This window comes from Herpailurus yagouaroundi, unplaced genomic scaffold (genome assembly GCF_014898765.1).
Source record: "Herpailurus yagouaroundi ecotype Mexico unplaced genomic scaffold, PumYag 355, whole genome shotgun sequence".
Classification (NCBI taxonomy): Eukaryota; Metazoa; Chordata; class Mammalia; order Carnivora; family Felidae; genus Herpailurus; species Herpailurus yagouaroundi.
Window position 1 is genome coordinate 8,320,900 of NW_024412572.1, and position 24,385 is coordinate 8,345,284.

At 42.0% G+C, this 24,385-nt stretch overlaps 1 protein-coding gene across 23 annotated transcripts in view; it reads left to right on the top strand.

Annotated features, from left to right (window-relative positions):
* The window catches only part of CACNA1C (calcium voltage-gated channel subunit alpha1 C), a 761,926-nt gene that overhangs the window by 595,647 nt on the left and 141,894 nt on the right, over positions 1–24,385 (top strand). For 15 of the 23 annotated variants that reach the window (XM_040463040.1, XM_040463034.1, XM_040463029.1 and 12 more), the window contains exons 10-11: positions 9,890–9,980; positions 17,916–17,942. In XM_040463040.1, coding sequence (XP_040318974.1) covers positions 9,890–9,980; positions 17,916–17,942 — 118 coding nt within the window. Of the gene's footprint in view, positions 1–7,339; positions 7,415–9,889; positions 9,981–17,915; positions 17,943–24,385 lie in introns of all 23 variants that reach the window. The other 8 variants (XM_040463016.1, XM_040463017.1, XM_040463019.1 and 5 more) reach the window with 1 other exon arrangement.

Sequence of the window (24,385 nt, forward strand, 5' to 3'; positions counted from 1 at the left end):
AAATGAAATGAAATGAAATGAAATGAAATGAAATGAAATGAAATGAAATGAAATGAAACATAACATAACATAATTTCTTCCAAGAGAGTATCCTGGGGCAGTAACCACAACCAGAATGCTGTGGGACAAAAGCCATGCCCACTGTAATACCCTGCATCACTAGTTCTTATCAATTAGTTCTCATGTATTTGAGCAGTTATTCTGGAGGTTGTCTGATGTACCCAGGAAAGCCCTGGACACAATGCCAGTCATGCTCTACCATTTACTACCTTTCACCTTGGACAAGTAAGTTCAACCTATGGAGACTATCCTTTCACTTAACCATGGGATACTACTATCTATCCTGGACCAGAGGGCTACACTGGTCAGGCTCCTGACAGAAAACAGACATACTCATTAAGTGGGCGATATAAGGAGAGGTTAAAAAAAAAAAAAAAAGCAGGAAGGTTTAAGGAAGTCAACAAGGGATAGCACAGTATCCTAGAGATAGCACCTATAGACCTGCTGGAAGAACCTGATGGACAAAGTGAGAGAGCAGTTTCCATAAGTCAGAGAGGGAGGTCATGAGGAGAGGGTCATGTGACCAGACCTGTGGCCTTCAGCAATAGAATGCAGCCACTCTGTACCACCCTGAACATGCCACCAGGGAAATGAATACCCCAGCCTCACTTTCCTCAGGCTTCATAGACATCCTGCTGTCACTCCCTATTGGTTGACCCAGCACAAAGCCCTAGTATAGGAGAGGTTGTTGGTTTTTTTTTTTACAAAGATCAGCCTTCTGGACTACAGGGCATAGCAGAAAGGGATGGAGGGTGTATCTGAAGGACAAATCCTCAAGATGTCCAGCATATTAGGAGTGCCCTTAAAACTCTGTGAAGATAGAAAGTGTTATTATAGTTCCATATTTAATACCACTAGGATCTGAAAGGGAGTCCAGAGAATTCTAATATAAAGACTCTGGCCTTGAGGAAAGTATAACTTAGTTAGGGAGATAAATCTAATACTTGTACAGCAAACTAGAAGAAAAACAGATTAAAATTAGTTGGTAATATTAGCAAATACTTACAGTACTTACCATTTTGTAAGGTTTTTATAAATATTATTTTACTTAATCCTTACTAGAGCTTCATGAAATAAATAGTATTATTAACCTCTTTTTACATATAAGGGAACCTCAGAAAGGTTAAATAATTCACCAGAGTTTCATGGCTACAAGAGGGTGAAAATAGAACTTGAATTTACATTTTGATTTTAAATTCTCATGGATCCAAATGTTCCAGGAACTCAGAATAGGGGACTCAGTGACAGTAGGTGGTCCTGAAAAGCTCCACAAATGAGAACTGGGCCTCCAGTAATGGATGAAATTTGACTAGTTGAGGAGTCAGCACATTTTTTTTCTCTAAAGGGCCAGTTAGTAATTATTTTAGGCTTTGCAGGCCACACAGAGCCTGTAATGCAACCACTCAGCTTTGCTGCTATAGTGTGAAAGCCACCATGAACATACATAAGCAAACAAACATAGCTGTGTTCCAGTAAAACTTTATTTACAACGTCACTCCTCATCAGGGAAATACAAATAAAAACCACACTGAGATATCACCTCACACCAGTCAGAGTGGCTAAAATGAACAAATCAGAAGACTATAGATGCTGGAGAGGATGTGGAGAAATGAGAACCCTCTTGCACTGTTGGTGGGAATGCAAACTGGTGCAGCCACTCTGGAAAACAGTATGGAGGTTCTTCAAAAAATTAAAATAGACCTACCCTATGACCCAGCAATGACACTGCTAGGAATTTACCCGAGGGATACAGGAGTGCTGATGCACAGGGGCACTTGTACCCCAATGTTTATAGCAGCACTTTCAACAATAGCCAAATTATGGAAAGAACCCAAATGTCCATCAACTGATGAATGGGTAAAGAAGTTGTGGTTTATATATACAATGGAATACTACTTGGCAATGAGAAAGAATGAAATATGGCCTTTTGTAACAACGTGGATGGAACTGGAGAATGTTATGCTAAGTGAAATAAGTCATACAGAGGAAGACAGATACCATATGTCTTCACTCTCATGTGGAGCCTAAGAAACTTAACAGAAGACCATGGGGGAGGGGAGGAGGAAAAAAAGTTACAGAGAGGGAAGGAGGCAAACCATAAGAGACTCTTAAATACTGAGAACAAACTGAGGGTTGATGGGGGTGGGGGGGGGAAGTGGGTGATGGACATTGAGGAGGGCACCTGTTGAGATGAGCACTGGGTGTTGTATGGAAACCAATTTGACAATAAATTTCATATTAAAAATTTTAAAAAAACAAGCCAAAGTCTGGATTTGGCCCAAGGGCTATTGTTTCCTGACCCCTGGAATATGTGAAGAGGAGGTGGACAGGGTATGATCTATGATATATCTTCAAAAGCCCAGAGGTTAGAATGAAGATGGTACATTCAAGGGACAATGAGAGGGAGGCCCAACTTGGGCAGAGGATTTCTGCATGAAGTAACAGGAAATAAGGATGAATCAATAGCATTTTAGTCAGACAGGGCTGCCCTAACAAAGTACCACAGATAAGGTGACTTTAACAACAGAACATTACTGTCTCACAGTTCTAGAAGCTAGAAATCCAAGATCAAGATGTCACCAGGGTAGGTTTCTTCTGAGGGCCCTGAGGGAAGGGCCTACTCCAGGTCTCTCTCCATAGCTTATGGATGGCCATCTTCTCCCTGTGTCTTCACATTATCTTCTCTCTGTATGTCTCTGTGTCCAGATTTCTTCTTCTGATCAGCATACCAGTCATATTGGTTTGAACCTGCCATAATTGTATCATTTTAACTTAATTACTTCTTGAAAGACCCTTTCTGCCAATACAACTACACTCTGAGCTACAGGGGCTAGGACTTCATATGAATTTCTAAGGGGCACTCACAGCCATTACAGATAGCATGGAGCCAGATTACGGGGAGTTTTAGATTCCAGATTAGAGTCAGTGGGGTAGGAAATTAGGAATCTTTTTGCATGTTAGCCATAATTCTGATTAGTAGTTTGAGAAAATGAATACTAATTATACCATTCATATGCAAAAAAGACAATAAAATGGGCATCTGCCAATTAAATAGCAAAGTAAATTGTTCAGTTCATACAAGAGTGCATGGAAGCCTGAGAAACTAGATCCTGGCAGTCTGGCAGACCCAGAATTCAGCCCATTGGCACCATACAGCACTGCACAGCACTGGAGAAGTTCAGGTTGGGTGAGAAATGCCTTCAGCTCTGTGAGCTTCTGACACCTCTGCCACTGCCTGGGATGTCTGGCCCTGAAACACCAACCCTCTCCCAACAAAAGGAGATAAATGACAAAAGTTCATGAGTTCTCTGACCTCGGGTAATGAGATGAGTAGCTAAATTCCAAACTGAAAACCAGGCATTTCTCTGGGCAGATCTCAAGAGAGGCCAGCCGTTCCTACTGAAAGTCACAACCGAACATTGCAAAACCCTATCCCTGGGACAGTGGGTGACCAAAGATTTTAGAACTAGGCAGATTTCTTCATCTCTCCTGGGTCCATTTTTCATTTCCTCACATGGATCTTTGCTCTAATGTCACTCAGTCTATTGTGATGCATAAAAATATCTGAGACAGACAGCCTCAAGAAGCAAGGCCAGATATTTTATGTGTGGATGGTTCTCCACATATCTCCCCCTAGCCTTGGGATAGGAAGGAAGGAGGGGAAAAAGGGAGGAGGAAAAAAACAGTAAAGGAAGAGATGCCTAAGAAGATTTTGCTTACGGTTCCCTTTGTGGATTAATTGCTAAGTAACCGTAGTGACTTTCTTTTTCTTTATCAAAACCAATGTTGCTCTTACACTCAAACTTTGGTCAGAGCCCCTTCTAGAGTCATTTTTTATTTGTGTGGATGAGTATAGCCATCTTTGAACACACTTAATGCATCATGATAGCTAAATTAGATCTAATTTTTTTTTTCTTACAGAAGACATGAATGCTAACACACTGGAACAACCTGGAGTAGATTTACCACTTGGTCATTTTTTTTAAGTAGTATAAGGAACTGACTGGAGACATTAGTCTTACAGAGAGCTTCTCTGTTGACCATAGTTTTGGAAAGCCTGGCCAGCTGATCTGTGCAGCCATGCTTTCAAAGCACTATCTTGTGTTTAATGGGAGATTCTTAAATTTTAGTAAACCTTCAGAGGGTTTGCAAACCCAAATGTACCAGGAACTGTCGATCTTCACCATGGCTTAGATCTAGTGCTACTTTCCCAGCATGATTACCAGATTCAGATGATCCCATGTAGAAAATGGCTTATTATAATCCCCCCAGTATCCACACAGCTTTTCTCCAAGTAGGTTGGGAGAAACATTGGTTACTGTGAAACAAGAACTGTGAACCTCCCTTGAAACATAGAAATCATCTACCAGGGACATCTGGGTGGCTCAGTTGGTTAGGTATTCAACCCTTTATTTCAGCTCAAGTCATGATCTCAGGGTAGTGGGATCAAGCCCCACATTGGGCTCCACGTGGATATCATGCATGGAGCCTGCTTAAGATTCTCTCTCTCCTTCTGCCTCTCTGTCTCAAATTAAAAAAAAATCTACCAAGCACTGTTCAAACAAGAGTTGCCACCAAAAGAAAATGTTTGGGGGAGAGAAGACATTAATTCAAGATGCAATCAGTTGTTGGTGAGGTGGAGTCTACACAACTCATTGTAGTAGTTGTGATATTACTAAATGTGTAATTATGTTATCCACCACCTGCAATGGCAGTTGTTAATTACTCTTCCAGGAAAATCTCATTTCTTTGGGAATCTTCTCAACAGAAGTCAAGGGACAGGATAGTCCAGAAACCCAGATTTGATCCATAGTACATGCTAACGATGAAATTAGAAACTTATAAAACTAGCTTCCTCTCCCACATTCTTTCTCAGTATTCTCCTTACTAAATCCATTCAAAAAGTACATTTTATTCCACAAAGGGTATGTTGTTATGACATTGTCTGCAGATGAGCAGACATCAAGCTTCACTTCACAAGGCATCAAGAGGGTTGCCTTTAGAGGAGAGGTGCCCTCAGGCACCAGGGTTCTTTGCCATCTTTCTGCCTTAGTTTCCCACCAATTCACTGTCTGAATGGCCAAAGAAGAGTCAGAGTCCCCAGCTCATCCATAGAATAAATATCTAACAATTATAATTCTCAACTTTCAACAGTTTGGGCACTCAGATTTCAAGAAGGAATCCAAGTCTCTCTCTCTCTCTCTCTCTCTAGGGCAACAAATCCCTTAAAGAATCAACTGTGATCCTGCTGTCTAAGCCCTTAGAAATAGAAACACAAACTGCATTTTCACCCATCTTATTCTCTTAGGTATTTACAGGATAAACTGTCACAAATAGGTGCTAATATTAATATGTTAATGTATTGCTCCTTCCAAGTGAGATATTTTCATTTCAGCAAGGAACCTTCAGATATATGACTTTACCCAACAGAGCAGACCTAGCAGACACTACTGAACACTCTTAAGGGAGAGGATTTAGATGCTCTTCATATAACTTGCCAAACAGGTGGCTGCCAACTTTGCCCATATGAGATACCAGCCCTGGTCAAATTCAGTTATACACTGAGTGACCATGTATTTATCAAGCTCTATTGTTTTAAAAGTTATCATGCAGTTATTTCTGAAATTAAACAATATGGGACAGTACTGATACCAAAGCCAGAAGCTGAATAATGCTTCTGTATAACAGGTCCCAATGTTCTGGGCTTTCCTTCACTGACCAAGTGTCTCGTTTCCCAAGACAACTGTGTGAACAAACTTGGTGACTGGCAGATTATGTTGACCCCTTTACACCTCCAAACAAAAGACCACTCATTATAAGATGCTTACTTCAGTGAATATTATCATTATAAATTGAGACATATCTTCTGCTAGAAAGCAATTGGAACCAAGTCATTCATTTCAGCTCCTAACCTTCAGGGCTTTTCTTACATAGGATTTTTGAGAAGTGAGAAAAAAATGCTACTGTTGTAAAGTGTCTGCTTATTCTAAGCTTTGTGTTTTAAAGATGTGTGTTTGGGACATGGCCCTTTACCTAGGTTAAAAATAAGCCTGACACTTTTCCATCATGAACCAGTCTTCAGAATTCTCACTAACAAGCAACATTCAAGGATAGCCATTGAATGTGATCCAAGTTCCAGGGGAAGTGGATAAAATAAAGAAGCACCTAAAAACTTGGATTGACCGTCCTCTTCATGCCCTTTCCTGGAACTGATGGGACTACCTACCCATTCCTCATCAGGGCACATGCTTTCTCTCCTGAGTGGTAACAGATTTTCCACCTCATTAATAAGTTGTGACTAAGCCTCACTCACCACTGGTCCCCAGCAATCTCCATAGAGGCCTGGCAGAGGTGCAGTCAACACTAATTTTGTCAGAATGGGAAAATTCTCTTTCTCTGGAATTAGATAAAGCATTTGACATCCAGAACTCAAAGTCTGTTGCAGAATACAGAACTCCCCCTCTTCCATTTGTGGCAATGAGTGTTTTTACAATCTCCTTAGTACCTTCTTCTTCAACCAGAGCCCAGAGCCAAAAGAAGCTTACACAACTCTTCTCCCTTATACACCAAACTCCTCCAAAGACCACCCATTGACAAGCAACTGAGCAACTTCTTTGCCTGTTTAAACTGATTGAAAGCAGATATGTATGTGTTGAATATGATCAGGCCTGAAGCACTTGGTGGATCTTTATTGAATGGGACTGAGTAGTTGAATTGGACAAAGGAACAAATAGATCCATGGATTGTTTTCCATCTGCAATTGACATGATCTGGGTGTAAGTAGTAAGAGAGGGGTAGATCCACTACAGGTGGGGAAGAGGTCAAGTCACCTGGCTATTGGGTAAGAGTGATAGGGCACACCAATGCTGTAGTTTGATTTTAGCAGTTACCCCAGTGGAGCCTGTAAAAGAGGCACCTCCCTAGGGAGGCAGCAGGGATGGGTGACAGTATCTCCTAGGAAACTCTTCCCTCAAAGCCACTAACTAGATAGACCAGTGTAGACTGAAGCTTCTTCTGGAGTAATTCCTTCTCGTCAGGGTCCATCTTTTGTTTTGTGTCATTAATTCATGTAATTTGGGGTTTTGGTTCTATTTTGTTATGTTTTCTTGTGTGTTTTTGATTTATGGCTTTTTACAATTTTCTTAGTTTATGTTCAGGGATTAAAATGGATGTTCTATGTGAAAGCTGAGTTCCTTGTTTCTTTCTTTTGCCCGTGGCTGACTGCATGCTCTCTGTTGATGTCTTGTTCCTGGTCTTGACTCCATCTTGTCTGTGAAAGGAAGCACTCCAGCGGGCTTGCTTGATCAGAAGAAAGGGAAGTTTGCTTGGTTTAGTCACTCCACAGAAACCCATGGTAATGTTCCCCTGTGTTCTATGTGTGTAAATATGCATTGGTACATACCAGACTGGAGGGGAGGGTATTTTTATTGATGGCTTGTGATACAGTGGTCCTGTATGTGTGTGTCTGTGTGTGTGTGTGTGTGTGTGTGTGTGTGTGTGTGTAAGGGTATGGTAACCTTCCCCACTCAAAGCCAGTGAGTGCCTTATCATCTCTTAATATGTATAAAGTCAGCAAACATGACTTTATACATGACAAAACAAACAGCAAAGCTGATTGCAGCAGCTATTCTTTTATGGAACCCTTCCTTTGTATAGTACCACCCAAGATTAAGGTCACTGTAAATGCCAACTTGATAATGATACAGGCAGTTCCTTGATTTAGAAGATGATATGGTTCCTCCTTAAAGCCCAGGCATACCCACTTCTAATTTGGTTGTCTTTCCAAGCCTAGCACCATCCCCATCATACTACTCCAGTAGCACAAAAGGGGCTCTCTGGGAGCAAAGTGTCTCAAAGTCAGAGCTCTATAACTTTAAAGAATGATGCCTGAAGAATTAAAGTAACCTTAGGTCAGAGAGGGCCAGAGATAGATGAAGTGAAAGAGTGAAGGCTCTTCAATTGTATGAAGGCTCTTCAATTGTATGAATGTATGTATGGATGTAACAAGGAACCTGACAAGCTCTGAAAGTGCTGTCTTCCTTGCTCACAGTGCTAAAACCATCCCTAAGGTCTGGCCTCACATACCAGCTCCCTCAGACATCAGCCTACAAAGGGAGTCTAAATGCTATAAAATTGAACACCATCATTTGGCTATTCACCACGCTCCTTGGATGCTTCCAGAGCCTTATTTGGCTATAAGAGCCCTGTCTTACGGTGTAGAGTGAGGAGTTGGTCAATAAGGGACAATTGAGATGAGCATGGCGAAGGGGGTCATGATACTTGTGCTTCCAACCAAGTCCTACTCCAAACCCACTGTGTGAATGTGAGAATCTTCCCTTCCCTGTTTTGTAAAGTGAAGGGAACAAGTTATAGCTGGGTAATATCTAAAGTCTCATCCAATGACAACCTTCTTTGAAATGGCATCCAGATTTCTTTTTACCCAACTGTATTAAAAGTGAATCCTAGGGTGGAGAGGTCAAACATATGGTAAGTCATGGGTTCCTATTTGTATCTTGCATGTTCCTGAAAGGAGTGTCTTCTCACCCACCCATCTTGTCTTCATCCAAAATAAAAGAACCTTGGAAATTTTCCATCCAACAACATTATCCATATAACCAGTAGAAGCTTTTCCTGGGCTGTGGTGGCCCCATGGCGATTTGTCACATGGTGCCACATCACCTGATACCATACCCTCATTAACTGAAAATTCTGTGGCTGCTGAGGGTTAGTGATTTTCTCACCACATGAGGAGTTCTGTTCTGCAAGAAGAATGGAACCAGGACCAATGCTATAATGACCCCTCTGAAGAACAAGGGTTACCAAAAATAAAACTTGTTGTGTCATATTAAAAGGGTAAGAAACGGTGGAGAAGAAGAATTCTCTTGAGTAAAACTTTTATTTGGAATAAAGAATAATAATAAATGGCTTCTCTAAGCCACCACACTGGGTTGCAAGCTAGATGACTCCTGCTGCTCTGGAAATCTAGCCCACTGCTGCCTTGGGAAGAGAGTGTAGATTGACTGGACAGGTTGGCACCAGTGGAATTAGATGGTTTATATCCAAAGTCAGCCTGTTGGGATGGGAACGTCAGATTTACTGGAAGGGGAAATAATATCCCAACCTATCTTTAGTCTATCTTCAAGTCACATTTAAATTTAATTGGTGGATTCCACAGTTGTGATCCTCATTCTTGGTATCTGTAGTGCTAGTTTGAATCTTAGTACATGATTCTGGTAATAGCCATTTATTTCAAGCTCCCTATTTCAGGTATGGTCCTAGATACACCCAGTATGCACTACAAGACAGGGAGCACTCTTCCACATCCATATAGTAGTTCATGAGGCAACAAAAACACCCTTTCTACAAATAAGCTGGACCCTAAATTTGGGGATGAAGCCCCTTAGAATTGATGGGTGGGGAAAAAAGCAAAATAAAATATTTTCATGAAAGCTCTTCTTTTTATGGCTAGTAGTGGATGCAAATAGAAAACTTTTCTATTGTAGGAAAAGGTAGAAAAGGATTCAGTGGTCACTGTTTTCAAGAAGCAAATGATCTTATCACCATATTTCCTCCCAAATCCTATGAGTTTGAGTGTCCTTGGCAGCAAAACTTACCCTAGACAAGCATCAGGCATGTTGGTCAAGGAAACCCCCAAACTTGGCCATGGCACTGTTCACAGCAGCACCACTGTACCCACTATTAGATGCTGCTCAGGCTTTCATCCTCCCAAGAAGCACACAGTCTTGAAATAGGGTGTTGTGCAAACTAATGCTCTTCTCTCCCCTTTCCTTCCCACCCTCAATGCCTTGCATCCCTTTGACTCTTATAGTGAGCATGCCCACAAGTGAGACCGAGTCTGTCAACACCGAAAACGTGGCTGGAGGTGACATCGAGGGAGAGAACTGCGGGGCCAGGCTGGCGTGAGTAGGCACGGCGAGCCCAGGGACTGGGGCTTTTCCAGGTGTGCGGGAAGGGATGCTGTGTCCTGAAATCACAATGGCTTGGCCCATTGTGGTTGAGGCATAGGTCAGAGAAACATAAATATCAGGTGGTGACTTGTGTGAGAAAAGACTGCCCTGGGTTGAGTATGGCTCCTAGGCAGGGGGAAGAGTCTTAACATTAAAGCCAGTCTCCAATTCTGCACTCCTGTAAGGGTCTGACTCATGGATTTCAAGCCCCTGTGCATTACATCAGTGAAATATGGGGTGGTGGGGGGTTAGAGGTGGCTCCAAAGTCTGTTTCTTCCCAGCCTCTCTCACCCCCTGTCACATGAGACACCTATGTGAGGGTCCCTGGGTCCTGCTGGTAAATGTGACCTGGAATAAGAAGATACAGGTAAGAAAATAACCTGGGAGCTAATAAACATGTTGGTCCTTATCTGCAACTCTAGTTACCCACCTAGTAAAGGGAAATAGAGATTCCTGAAGTGCAACCTTGAGTTATTGCAGAATTTGTCAGTGTTTAGCCTGGAACGTGGCCAGTCACCTCCTCCAAAAGCAGCTCCAGCCTAGATACCTATGACTTCCCTTTCCCTGGGTCAGACCCCAGGGCCTAGGCTTTGGTGAGTGACTCACCCAGGACTGGGCCAGGTGCATTAGAGGAACAGTTCACACATGAATTATCACAATCACCCATCTTAGTTTTATCTTAAAAATGGAAACCAGTAGTCCCTGGGAAATGTTCCTCCACCAAAGGACGAAGGGAAAAAATAGTTTAACTGCTAAAAATAAGCAAACTGCTGGTTCTGTTACCAGCATCTCAGCAGAGTCCAAAGATTAAAGTTATATTCTGTCAGGGATTCACATTGACCTTGGGAATGAGGCCTCATGGAACATTCAGGATCTGCTTTGGGAAGTGGAACTTACTCTTCTTGTTGACTTTGTGGTATAAGAACTGTAAACTCACCTTGGTCCCTGAAAAGCACTGCATGCAGAAGGCTCTGAGTAGGACCAGTCCCAAATAAAATTAGTTTCAAAATCATTCCATCAGTGAAACAGTATCTTATTTCACCCTTCATTCCTGAAATGATTCAATGGTGTGAGCAAACCCCAACCCTTTTAAAAAGATTCTCCATAGATAAGTCTAAACAGAAGCCATGCCAGCCTTGAGAATGATCTCCAAGCCAAAGAAGAAGGGAAAACAAGGCTTAAGAACAGACCAGCTCTTGCAACTTCTATTTCCAGGGTACACAGGGCCTTCAGTATCACTCACTCTGACAGTGGCACCAGGGAGTCTGTACTGCAGATTTCTCGGCATCATTGGGAAGCAATTATTGTCAAAATGTTGTTAAAATACGGGGCTAATTACATTTTTAAACAGCAGTCCAAGCCTTTCCCTCTTCTCCTTTTGGAACCATACAAAGCAAGCACTCAAGTTTTTGCAAATGGGCCCCAGCAAACCCTCTAAGTCTGTCAGGCATTTCTCTGGTCTTTATAACATGGAGGACCCTGCAACTCCGGCTTTTAGGCATAGCCCAAGTTGCAGACCAGGAGGGACCAGGGGAGTTCCCAGCTCTAGGAAGTCACTTGAGAGTACATTTCAGGAGAGTATGGTGGCTCTGTTGGAGGGTGAATATGATTATCCCCCAGAGAGGGAAGCTGGCACCTCTAGTATATCTGTCATTTCTTTGAGGACACATTCTGCAGGCTGGGAGAGCTCTGTAGAAATGGTTCCTATTATCCTTATGAATATCCACATTGATGCATCTACTCTGTGCATATAAAATACCTAGACACAGTACCAGAACTATAATATATACCTAATAAATTATGGTCTTTCCACCATCTCTCTACTCACCCCCACCCCACTCCCTGCCTTAGCCAACCATGGGATAAGACCACCAACATTCCTGGTGGGAAACACAGTGTGAGAACTGACTGGAGACTGAGACTGGGTCTTATGGGAAGGAGACAGTGAGGGTCTAGCATTTTTAAAGCTAAGAGTTAAAAGGCTTGTGTGGTTGGATGAGACCAGGATGAGAATTTATAGGCAGTGAGAAGGCCTGATGAAGATGGTTCCTGAGGGGGTGGGGGCACAGAGAAAAAGGAACTACAGTATATTTTTGGGGGGAGATGGAGGTGATTAAAAAGAAGGAGCCATCAAAGTTTGAAGACAGTAAGGATGTTGAAGTAGAATTTGAAGCAGGGGTCCAACCGAGGGGCTTGCAGGTACTATGCAGGCAATAGGATATAGAGGTGCAAGGTGCAGCTGTGAACAGGGATGGAGGCACACACTTGAGGTTATCAGTATAAGAGCTATTGATGAGGGTATAGGACAAGGGTTGTTCATAGAGGAATAGAGTCAGAAGGCCAAGGGCCGAACCTTGGGAACCTGACACACAGAAGAATAAGAACAAGTAAATGAAACAAATGAAGAGATGTTAAGGGAATAGACAGCAGCACTTGCCTGGAATCCATGGGAGAAAGAATTTCAAGAGAGAACTGTTTACTTATACATTCAAAGTATGCCCAGCTTGGTGCTAAGTGATGGTGATACATAGCAGTAGAAAGATTGATATCATCTCATTGGAGTTTATAATCTGTGTGGAAGTGACATTAAACAAGTGAATAAGTCATTGTAAACAGGGTAAGTGTTAAGAAGGAAAAGTATATTGTAGGGCTAATAACCGGTTAGACTGGCAACTTTTTTGAAGAATTAAATTTAAGCTGAGAAGTGAAGGGTGAAAATACATTATTGAAGTGAAGAGTAAGGAAGAATGTTCCAGTCAAAGGCAACAGTGTGTTTCAAGGCCTTTGGATGGAAGAACTGAGAGGCCAGTGTGGTCAGGGCAGAGCATGCGGGGAGAGACAGGGAGTTGAGGCTGGAGATGGGCATGGCCTGGTAGACCCCTTAATGATCTTTGTCTCTGTTACAAGACAGTGAGAAGTCATTGAATATGAGAAGTCACAAGAACATGGAGCTGGGTAGGGAGGCTGATTTGGTTTGTTTTGCATTCTTGAAGGATCACTTGGATGTGAGGAAAAGAATAGGTAGAAGCAATGCCAACACGGAAGCAGGCACACAGTAAAGCATCATCAGTAGCAATTACTGAGGTGTGAGGTGATGGTGGCCTAGGCTAGAGTCACATGTGGAGATTAAAAAGTGGTTGGGTTATTTGTGTGTTCTGGAGCCATACTCTATAAGACTTGTTTGTGGGAGTTGGAGTCTTAGAGAAGGAGAGGAGTGGGAATGAGCCAGTGTAAGGCACTTGCTCCAGAAGTGAGGCCATGAAAGGGAGAGAAGAAAATAAGATGGCAGAAAGGAAGGCAGCAGTGGCCAAGTAAGGGCTTGTAAACACTGGGACAATCTTTATGGCAAAGAAGAGGCCAGTGAAAGGGGAGGGTCTAAGGATGCCAGAATGGAAATGAGTGATTATTGGAAGGCATTGCCTAAAAGGGGAAGGTTGACTTCAAAGGCGCAGTTGGAGACACAAGATTTACAAAGGAAGAAGGAGTTCCTTACCTCTGGGACTAATTGGAAGATAGAAAAAGAAACCTGGCATCAGCAGCCCTGAGGCCAAGTCTCAATCAGCCACCAACTAGCCATGTGACCTCAACCAAAGCACCTCCCCTCTGAGTCTTGGTCTCTCCCTCTGGGACACAAAGGAGTTGTCCTGGTTGTTGGCTCAGAGTGCTGTTAGCAGAGGCCTAGGGCCCCTGGAAGCCACCTGCAGGGGCTACTGCAGAAGGGGACCACTTTCACCTCTTTTACATATTGAGCTTCCATGTAAGATTTCATATGAATAAAACATTCTACAACTTGATAAATTGCAAGCCATAGATCCAGGTGATATCTAAGGATCCCTTCCAAGCTCTCAAATTCTACAGTTCTATAACAAATATAAAATCCAAAATAGGCTCCAATGCAGAGTGAATGATAAGAGTCATACAAAATTATCTGTCATTTCATCACAGAAAGTGGGGGTTAGGTGTCTTAGGAACCTGAAGAACAGTACAGAGGTTTCAAACTAGTGAGTCACCAAGAGGTCACTAAAAGATTGCTGAGCATTGCTGAAGCCACAGTGGAGCCTGATATCGTAAATGTGAAGTCAGCCTCACAGAACAATTCAACATATTTTTTGGCAGGCTATGTGGCCCAGAAGCACTAAAAACAGAGAGTGGTGTGAACCAGGGTGGCAGTTTAGCAAGACAGGCAAAGTAGAAGTCCCAGGTACTGTGTGAAGAGCAACATCAATGTGACCCTGGGGCCAACCTGAGAACTGGAAGTTAAGCCTGACATTAACCTGAGAACCCTACAAGGGTGTGAATGATAGGGAAGACATAGTGAGGGCAAAGATTGGGTTTGGAGGAAGAGCAGGAGGATTAATAGAGAAGGTGACTCTGTCCAGAATGTGGAGTGACTGAGCTAAGCATCCAGTTGGAGCAGTGTTCTGTGATGACAAGGTCCATTACCCTTCTAGAAATAATATCTGTGAATGGTGTTGAAGTTGTGGAGTCCAGGAGGTTGAGTCAGATGTGTGTCAACCTGGATGGCGACCACTGTGCCATCTGACTTAGGTTAGAAGCAAATTGGGACAATTTAGGGAAATACTATTTCATACAGCAAGTAGTAAATATATGGTTCTCATTACTCTAGGAAGGAGAGAAAGTCTGAAATATAAATAGTTCCCAAGAAGTAAGTAGTTAAGCAAAACAAAAGGAGTTTGGATTTGTCTTCAATTTTGAAACTTAATATCAACAAAGAAAATCATGGCTTCCTAGAAGGTTTGTCTTGGAGGCTTGGGTAGAGAAAGTATCCTGGGTTGAAGGAACTTCAAGTCCAAACCAGTAGAATTGTTCTCATGAGCATGAGTTACTTTCTCCACCTCCCTGCTCTCCTTCAGGAAGCCATTTAAAACACAAGGTAGGGATTGTACCTCACTAGGATAACAATGATAGAAAAAGCCAAGAAGACTTCTAAGCAAGTTGTGTGTACCCCATTGGGGTTTGGAAGACCTCTACTGTTCTGAGGAATCTGAAGTGGTTTAAAAACCAGTGGAAGACGGGGCGCCTGGGTGGCGCAGTCGGTTAAGCGTCCGACTTCAGCCAGGTCACGATCTCGCGGTCCGTGAGTTCGAGCCCCGCATCAGGCTCTGGGCTGACGGCTCAGAGCCTGGAGCCTGTTTCCGATTCTGTGCCTCCCTCTCTCTCTGCCCCTCCCCCGTTCATGCTCTGTGTCTCTCTGTCCCAAAAATAAATAAACGTTGAAAAAAAAAAATTAAAAAAATAAATAAATAAAAAAAAATAAAAACCAGTGGAAGAAAGCAGCATTTACCACATGTCAGCCAGACCAGGGTGTGGACTGGTGCCATGGTACAAGGCACCCAGGTGCTCTGGTGCTTGCTTACTCACACAGTAGGACAGACCAGCCTTCCAAACCCTGAGCCAGCGGTTACTTCCCACAAGGTGAAGTTGCTGAGCAATGGGATCCCTCTGTTTTCATGAAGTGTGGTCCTACAGTTGTCTCCCACCTATAGGAGGGAGTATGGAGAAATTCAGACGCTTGGCCTTTACAGAGTTCTAACCTCAGCTCTCCAAGCACTGAAGTTTCCTTTGTCTCCAGATGTTGCTACTTGAGCAGTACCCTCCCCATTGCTTAAGTAATATGATACTTAAAAGGTAATGAACATTTCTGACCCAGTGAACCTAAAATTACATTCATAATCCCCTGAGAAGAGCAGCAACAATAATAGGCTTTGAGTGTGGTATCCAGGGTTATACATCAGGACTTGAAACTAAGTGGAAAGGAAAGTCCTACTGTATTTCCTCCTCTTCAGAATGTTCCAGAATGCCACAGAAGGACCCATAGCTGATGACCATGCTGGAACTAGGACTAGCACCTCATTTCAAACACCTCAACTCTGATCCCCCTCTATGCCCACTCCCCAGAGTCATTTACCTGGGAGATATGATATTTGGTTTTAAGAACCCACTTTTGCTGATCCACTTGGACTGAGAGAGACCCTTACAGGAAAGAGCACGTGGTCTGCATTAAAGGACACCCTAGAGAGGATCACTGAGACATTTCTGAAAGAAGGCCTGGGGCCAGACCAGGTTCTGTAGACAGAGTCACAAGACTAAAGCCCGCGGTCATCCACTTTGGCTTATGCCTAACAGCAAGGAGAGTCAACTCCAAAAGTAAGCCTAGAGAAGACCCTGAAGGTCCCCAAGCTCAGCATGGCCTGCTGGAGAAGAGAGGACCCCAGATTCCCCAACACCCGATTAGCATCTGGAAAACATTTATTTCTCCCATTAAACTGTGGCTCTATATAAAAATGCTGTCCTTGGCTCCCGGTCCCCTTCCCACACACTTTGTTAACATGTGATTAAACACTCCAGCCCTAACAGGCAGTCTTAGGGGTGGGGAAAGGTTATTAACTAGTGGTTCAGAGCAGTAAAGGCACTTGGCTAGGATTCTCAGTGCCCCAGAGATATAATTATCTCACACACGATGGCTTTGCCACCTGTCACATCTTCTGTTAATTTTTTTTTTAATAAAAAATAATGAGAGGGGTTGTTTTCTTGCTATGTGACACAGCTTGCTTTGTGCTGAGCTAGGACAACACAGGCTTGCAGCAGTTGCCTCCTGAACTCCCTGCTCATGTTTTCTCTCTGCATCTGTCTTTGTCTCCCTACCAATGTCTCTGTCACTTTCTTCCTCCCCAACTTACATTCTGCATCCATCAGGGTATCCATCTGAGCATGGTTGCTCCACCTACAATCTCACCACCTTACTCCCTTAACACCAAAGTCTTTTCTGATACATTGCCTTCAATTGTTTTGTCTCAAATGCTTACATTCCCTGCCCCCGCCCCTTCTTCCCTCCTTCTCCCCTCTCTCCTTCCTCCCTTCTCCCAGCCTTCCTCCTCCTAGTCTCCTGTGGACGCTCCTATATGAACTTGGTAGCCTCAGGGCCTCCTGGAAGATTCCTCCTTCCCCATTCAATGACCCTTTGAGTCACGCCTGCCCTATGCTTTCACCCGAAAGTTCCCCATGTCTTTAAGGCTGCACATAGCTGTCAGTTTCCTGAGCTTCTGACAGGACCTGTGGCTGTTCCTTTAGGCCCAGCTGCAGCCCTCAGGCCAGGATTGTAATGGCCTTTCAGTTCCCAGCTGGCTTCTATTGCTTATCTTCACTTCATACCCCAGCATTGGCTGGGATCCTGTTCAGACAGCAGTGGGGTCTGTGATGACGTGGTCCTGCCTCTGGTTTCCAACTGGTGAGACTTCCACATCTGCAGAGAGACCTTCCTGTCCTCCATGGCTCTCATCAAGGTGCAGCATTCCATACACACAGCCTAACCTAACTTCATGGGACCTGCTGAGCAGATGCTGTTTGCCACATGGCGCCTCCAGAGACTCTCCAGAGAGTGTTGCTTCCACTTAGAAAATACTGGATTTGTAGAGTTGTCAGTCATTTGTTTTCACATTCATACACACAAACGTGCCAGGAGATGTTGACAAATAGGGTTTTGACTCTTCAGAGTTGTTCTACTTCACTCCACACATCCATCCAGTGCCCATTTATAGTCATGCAGGGACATCAAACTTCTCTAGAATTGCTGAATATCTTTTAAATGGAAGATGGGGTGCGTGGGTGGCGCAGTCGGTTAAGCGTCCGACTTCAGCCAGGTCACGATCTCGCAGTCCGTGAGTTCGAGCCCAGCGTCAGGCTCTGGGCTGATGGCTCGGAGCCTGGAGCCTGTTTCCGATTCTGTGTCTCCCTCTCTCTCTGCCCCTCCCCCGTTCATGCTCTGTCTCTCTCTGTCCCAAAAATAAATTTAAAAACGTTGAAAAAAATTTAAATGGAAGAATATGCATATGTGTCATTTTGTAACATCTGCTTTTTCTCTTTCAGCCATCGGATTTCCAAATCAAAGTTCAGGTGAGTGAGATGCATGTTCATCTTCTTTCCTACTGCCCACCAGCTCTCTCCCTATGCTTTTGGGTAGCCCAAGGTAATACCTACCGGGTGGGGCAGTACAGTGAGGGTTTTCTTCTACGGAGTAAATGCTCTCTTCTGTGCAGCTACGAAGAAAAGTCCTTTAAATCAGATCCAGCATATAATTCAAGGGTTGATATTTGTTGAATTTTCTTTGCCAGTCTTTTTGGCAGCACCATCTCTAGGAGGTTGTGAAACCCAATGTGTCTCCCTTATAAGATAAAGTCCAATTAAAATAAATGTAATATGGACACTTGCTATTGTTCTTGCCTACTTCATGTTTGTGGAACACAGTGAGAAATGAACTGTAAGGACTATGGAATGCACGTAGGATAACTACACTGTTCTGCTTCACAGGATCTGTGGTCTTCAGCCCCAGATCTGCCTTTCCAGCCTCACCTCCCGTGCTCCTCTGCACATAGTCTTTGTTCCCACCACATGGAATGGTTAATTTCTTGCAGTCACCAGAATGTTCCCTGTCCTCTCAGACATCAAGGCCTTTGCATGTAGGCTTTCTTCTACCTGAATCACTGTGTCCACATGTTTTCATTCGGAGAATTCAGATTTTTGTTAAGAACCTCAAATGTTACTACATCTACCACATTCTCTGCAAACTCTCCAGGAGAAGTTACTCACCTCTCTCCATTCTCATAGTGCTTTCTTCATACCTCTATCACAGCACTTAACATACTACACTCCAGTTATTGGTTCATAGGCCTATCTTTTTCAATAGCCCCTGCATGCCTCAGAGAGCCTAGCTAAGTGCTGCTCCAAGAGTAGGCTGTCCATACATGTATGTTGAATGGAAGAATGAATGGATTTGTGGAGTGGGGATGTGAATTTTCTCCCACAAAGCTTCTACATGCCAAAAATATTTGTTGTTTATGTTTTGTAATTGATCTAATCTTGCTTCCCTAGCCTCACCTACTGTGTAGCAGGAGCATAAATAACACTAAACTTTAGTCCAGCTGGGTAAATATAACCCACTGTTATACTTTAAATAGTCCTTGAAGGTGAAATGTTCAGTTTCTCATATTTCCATTTCGCCACCTTTTCTCCAGGATGGAATCTGGATACATGGGGGCAGGGAACTTCAAGATCCTGGGAAGTAAACAGGCCTTGGTGAGGGCTGCTCCTGGAATCCTTCTGAGTCCTCTGCCTATCTCCCCTGTATGATGGCTAGTCTGGGCTTCTCTCTGAACTGGCCCCTACTGGGATGCAACAATCCATCTAGTTTAGACATCTACCTCTGGAGTCCATGGGTCCCCCCATATTTTCATTTGATCTTGAAATCTCTACCTCTGCTCTCTGACCTCCAAGGTCTGTCAGTCCACTGACTTCAGCCACCTCCACACCTCATCTGAGTGCATGGACACTTCCAGGTCCTTCACACTCCGTAAACAAGCTACGGGAAACCCAGAGCACTATGGCAGGCTCACCTACCTACCCGCCTCCCACTGCTGTATTTTTACCAGCCTGAATAGAACTCTGAGTCAAAGACTGATGTTGTCCCAGGGGGCTGCAGACAGCCCCCCATACTATACCCAATGGAGGCCACCACTAGCCTCAGTGTCTCCGGGCTTCCCCATGATTATTTGGGTATTTCTAAAGCAACCCTCTGCAACCTCTTGAGACTTGGCTCCTGGGCTGAGAATTAAGTGAGGACTCTAATGTCTTATTTTCACCCTATTTCTGATACCTTCTTTCTCCCATAATTTGCTAGAACTGGAAAATGCAGGCCTTTCTCCCCTTCCTCTTTCTCTCAATCCAAGACCTCCTTTACATTAAAAAAAAAAAAAAAAAAAAAAAATCTAGGGTCAAGTCTACCAGGCCTAGCTGGTACATGAAAAAGACAGTTCTAAAAAAATATTTAAAAAACCCTTTTTCTCTCAGTGATGCTTGAATTTTACTGCTTTATCTTCAGTATCTGAAGAAGTGGCATATACATAATAGGAACTGAATTAATATCTGATGAGTGAACGAATGAATGAATGAATTGTCTTGCCTTAGTAAGACAATAGGCTTACACAAACTCAAACAAAATATCTAATTTGACAGCCAAAGCTGAGAAAGCATTCGTGTTCCTGACAGTTCCAAAGCTTCTACACAATAAGAGTAAAGGGATGTAAAAATCCATTTGAAAATATTTCCAAAATATCATTCTCATGACATGCAAGTGAATAAATCATAAATGAACAAATGAATGCATGAATGAATGAATGAACATGATCCAAAGGATTGGGAGAGAAATTACATCTTTATATGGACTCTGTCTAGTGAAAGATTATCCAGGAGACTGGGAACATTTTTTTACTCAGTGACCCATAGTGTAACCTGTGCTTTTGAAAAAGGAGAGGAACAGGACAGTGGTCCCCCTAAACCTCAGGGCTCTTTTCCAAGCTTTGAGACTCACCTCAACCTGCTGTCTGCTTAACCTCCTATATTCCAGCCATTTGATCTCTGGGAAGAGTTCCTCCCTCTATAGCTACTGTTCAAGATACAACAGAGACACAGAGAGAAGACTTTCTGTTCCCAAAAGGCACACTACTAGTAACTTGGCACTATCGTTCAACCCATTTTCAGATGAGGATACTGAGGCTGAGAGATGCAGACGGTCACCTGGCTTACATATGGCCAAGTGAGAACCCACACCCAGGTCCCATACTGCTAACCACTGTGCCAGACTAGTGATAAGGTTCTACCCAGGAATACTAAACTCTATTTCTGCTCAGCTATTATATCTTAGGCATGGGCAGGTAGCTCTACAGCAGGGCTGTTGAATAGAAATATGTGAGCCACATAAACATTTTAAAATTTTTTCTAGTAGCCATGTTAAAAAGTAGAAAAAAACAGGTGAAAATAATCTAATATAATTTATTTAACCCAGTGTATCAAAAACATTATCATGGCAACATGTAATTAATATAAAATTTTTTGTTTCTTTGTGTGTGCTTTGGTTTGGTTTTTGCTTTTTGGTGTTTTTTTCCCAAATTTTTATTTAAATTCTTGTTAGCTAACATATAGTGTAATATTGGTTTCAGGAATAGAATTTAGTGATTCATCACTTACATGTAACACCCAGTGCTCATCACAAGTGCCCTCCTTAATGATCATTGCCCATATAGCCCATCCCCCCACCCACTTCCCTCCAACACTTCAGCATTTCTGTCTTTGAGTCTCTTATGGTTTGCTTCCCTTTTTCTCTTTTTTTTCCCTTTCCCATATGCTCATTTGTTTTGTTTCCTAAATTCCACGTATGAGTGAAATCATATGGTATTTGTCTTTCTCTGACTGACGTATTTCGCTTAGCATAATACACTCTAGCTCCATCCACGTTGTTGTAAATGGCAAGCTTTCATTCTTTTTGATGGCTGAGTGATATTCCATTACATATATACATATATGTGTGTGTACATACATATATACGTGTGTGTGTGTGTGTGTGTGTGTGTGTGTACACATACCACATATTCAGACAGTAGACACTTGGGCTCTTGCCATAGTTTGGCTATTGTTGATAATGCTGCTATAAACATCAGGGTGCATGTAGCCCAATCTGTACTTTTGTATCCATTTGAATCTGTACTTTTGTATCCTTTGGGTAAATACCTAGTAGTGCCATTGCTGGATCACAGAGTAGTTCTATTTTTAACTTTTTGAGGAACCTCCATACTGTTTTTCCACAATGGCTACACCAGTTTGCATTCCCAACAGTGTAAAAGGGTTCCCCCTTTTTTTGCATCCTCACCAAAATCTGTTGTTTCCTATGTTGTTAATTTCACCCATTCTGACAGATATGAGGTGGTATCTCATTGTGGTTTTGATTTGTATTTCCCTGATGATGAGTGATGTTGAGCATCTTTTCATGTGTCTGTTAGCCATATGGATGTCTTCTTTGGAAAAATGTCTATTCATGTCTTTTGCCCATTTCTTCACTGGATTATTTGTTTTTGGGGGGGTGTTGAGTTTGATAAGTTCTTTATAGATTTTGGATACTAACCTTTTATCTAATATGTTATTTGCAAATATCTTCTCCCATCCCATCAGTTGCTTTTTAGTTTTGTAGATTGTTTCCTTCACTGTGCAGAAGGTTTTTATCTTGATGATGTCCCAATAGTTCCTTTTTGCTTTTGTTTCCCTTGCCTCCAGTGACATGTCTAGTAGGAAGTTGCTACAGCCAAGGTCAAAGAGGTTGCTGCCTATATTCTTCTCTAGGATTTTGATGGTTTACTGTTTCACATTTAGGTCTTTCATCCATTTTTAATTTATTTTGTGTATGGTGTAAGAAATGGTCCAGTTTCATTCTTCTGTATGTGGCTGTTCAGTTTTCCCAACACCATTTGTTGAAGGGTCTGTCTTTTTTCCATTAAATATTCTTTCCTGCTTTGTTGAAGACTAATTGACCATATAGTTGTGGGTCCATTTCTGGATTTTCTATTCTGTTCAATTGATCTACATGTCTGTTTTTGTGCCAGTACCATACTGTCTTGATGACTACATCTTTGTAATATAGCTTAAAGTCTGGAACTGTGAGGCCTCCATCTTTGTCTTTCTTTCTCAAGATTGCTTTGACTATTTGGGTTCTTTTGTGGTTTCATACAAATTTTAGGATTGTTTGTTCTAGCTCTGTGAAAAATGTTAGTGGTATTTTGATACAAACTGCATTAAATATGTAGATTGCTTTGAGTAGTGTCCACATTTTAACAATGTTTGTTCTTCTAATCCATGAGCATGGAATTTTTTCACATTTCTTTGTGTCCTCTTCAATTTCTTTCATAAGTATTCTATAGTTGTCAGAGTACAGATCTCTTACCTCTTTGGTTAGGTTTATTCCTAGGTATCTATCTTATGGTTTTTAGTGCAACTGCAAATGGGATCAATTCCTTGATTTCTTTTTCTGCACTTCATTATTGGTGTATAGAAACGCAATTTCTGTACAGTGATTTTATATTCTGCAACTTTGCTGAATTCATGTATTAGTTCTAGCAATTCTTTTTTGGTGGAGTCTTTTGGGTTTTCTACATAGAGTATCATATTGTCTGCAAATAGTAAATTCTTCCTTGCTGATTTGGATGCGTTTTATTTCTTTTTGTTGTTAATTGCTGAAGCTAAGACTTCCAGTACTATGTTAAATAGTAATGGGGAGAGCGGACATCCCTGTCTTGTTTCTGACCATAGAGGAAAAGCTCTCAGTTTTTCACCATTAAGGATGATATTAGCTGTGTGTCTTTCATATATGACTTTTATGATATTGAGGTATGTTCCATCTATACTTACTTTGTTGAGGGCCTTTATCAAGAATGGATGCTATGTTTTGTCAAATGCCTTTTCTGCATCTATTGAGAGGATCATATGGTTCTTATCCTTTCTTTTATTAATGTAGGGTATCACGTTGATTAATTTGCAGATATTGAACCACCCATGCAGCCCAAGAATAAATTCCACTTGAATATGGCTAATAATTCTTTTAATGAACTATTGGATTCAATTTGATAGTATCTTGTTGAGAATTTTCACATCCATATTCATCATGGATATTGGTCTGTAATTCTCCTTTTTAATGGGATCTTTGGTTTTGGAATCAAGGTGATATTGGCCTCATAGAGTGAATTTTGAAGTTTTCCTTCCCTTTATATTTTTTGGAACAGTTTGAGAAGACTAGATATTAACTCTTCTTTAAATGTCTGGTAGAATTCCCCTGAGAAGCCATCTGGCCCTGGACTTTTGTTTGTTGGGAGACTTTTTATTACAGATTCAATTTATTTGCTGGTTATGGGTCTTTTAAAATTCTGTTCCAGAATATTCTCATAATTGTTTGTATTTCTGTGGTGTTGGTTGTGATCTCTCCTCTTTCATTCGTGATTTTATCTATTTGCATCTTTTCTCTTTTCTTTTTGATAAATCTGGCTAGGGGTTATCAATTTTATTAATTCTCTCAAAGAACAAGTTGTTAGTTTTTTAATATGTTCTACCTGGTTATTTTGTTTGTTTCTATATAATTCATTTCTGCTCTAATATTTATTATTTTCCTTCTTCTGCTGGCTTTATTTGCTGTTCCTTTTCTAGCTTCTTAAGGTGTAAGGTCGTTAGGCTATGTATTTGAGACTTTTCTTGCTTTCCAAGGTAGACCTGAATCGCAATATACTTCCCTCTTAGGACCACCTTTGCTGCATCCCAAAGGTTCTAGATTGTCCTGTTTTCATTTTCATTTGCTTCCATGTATTTTTTTTTATTTCTTCTCTAATTTCCTCGTTAATCCATTCATTCTTTAGTAGGATATTCTTTAACCTCCATGTATTTGGGGTCTTTCCAAATTACTCTTGTGGTTGACTTTGAGTTTCATAGCATTGTGGTCAGAAAAGTTGGATGCTGTGTTCTTTTGTGCT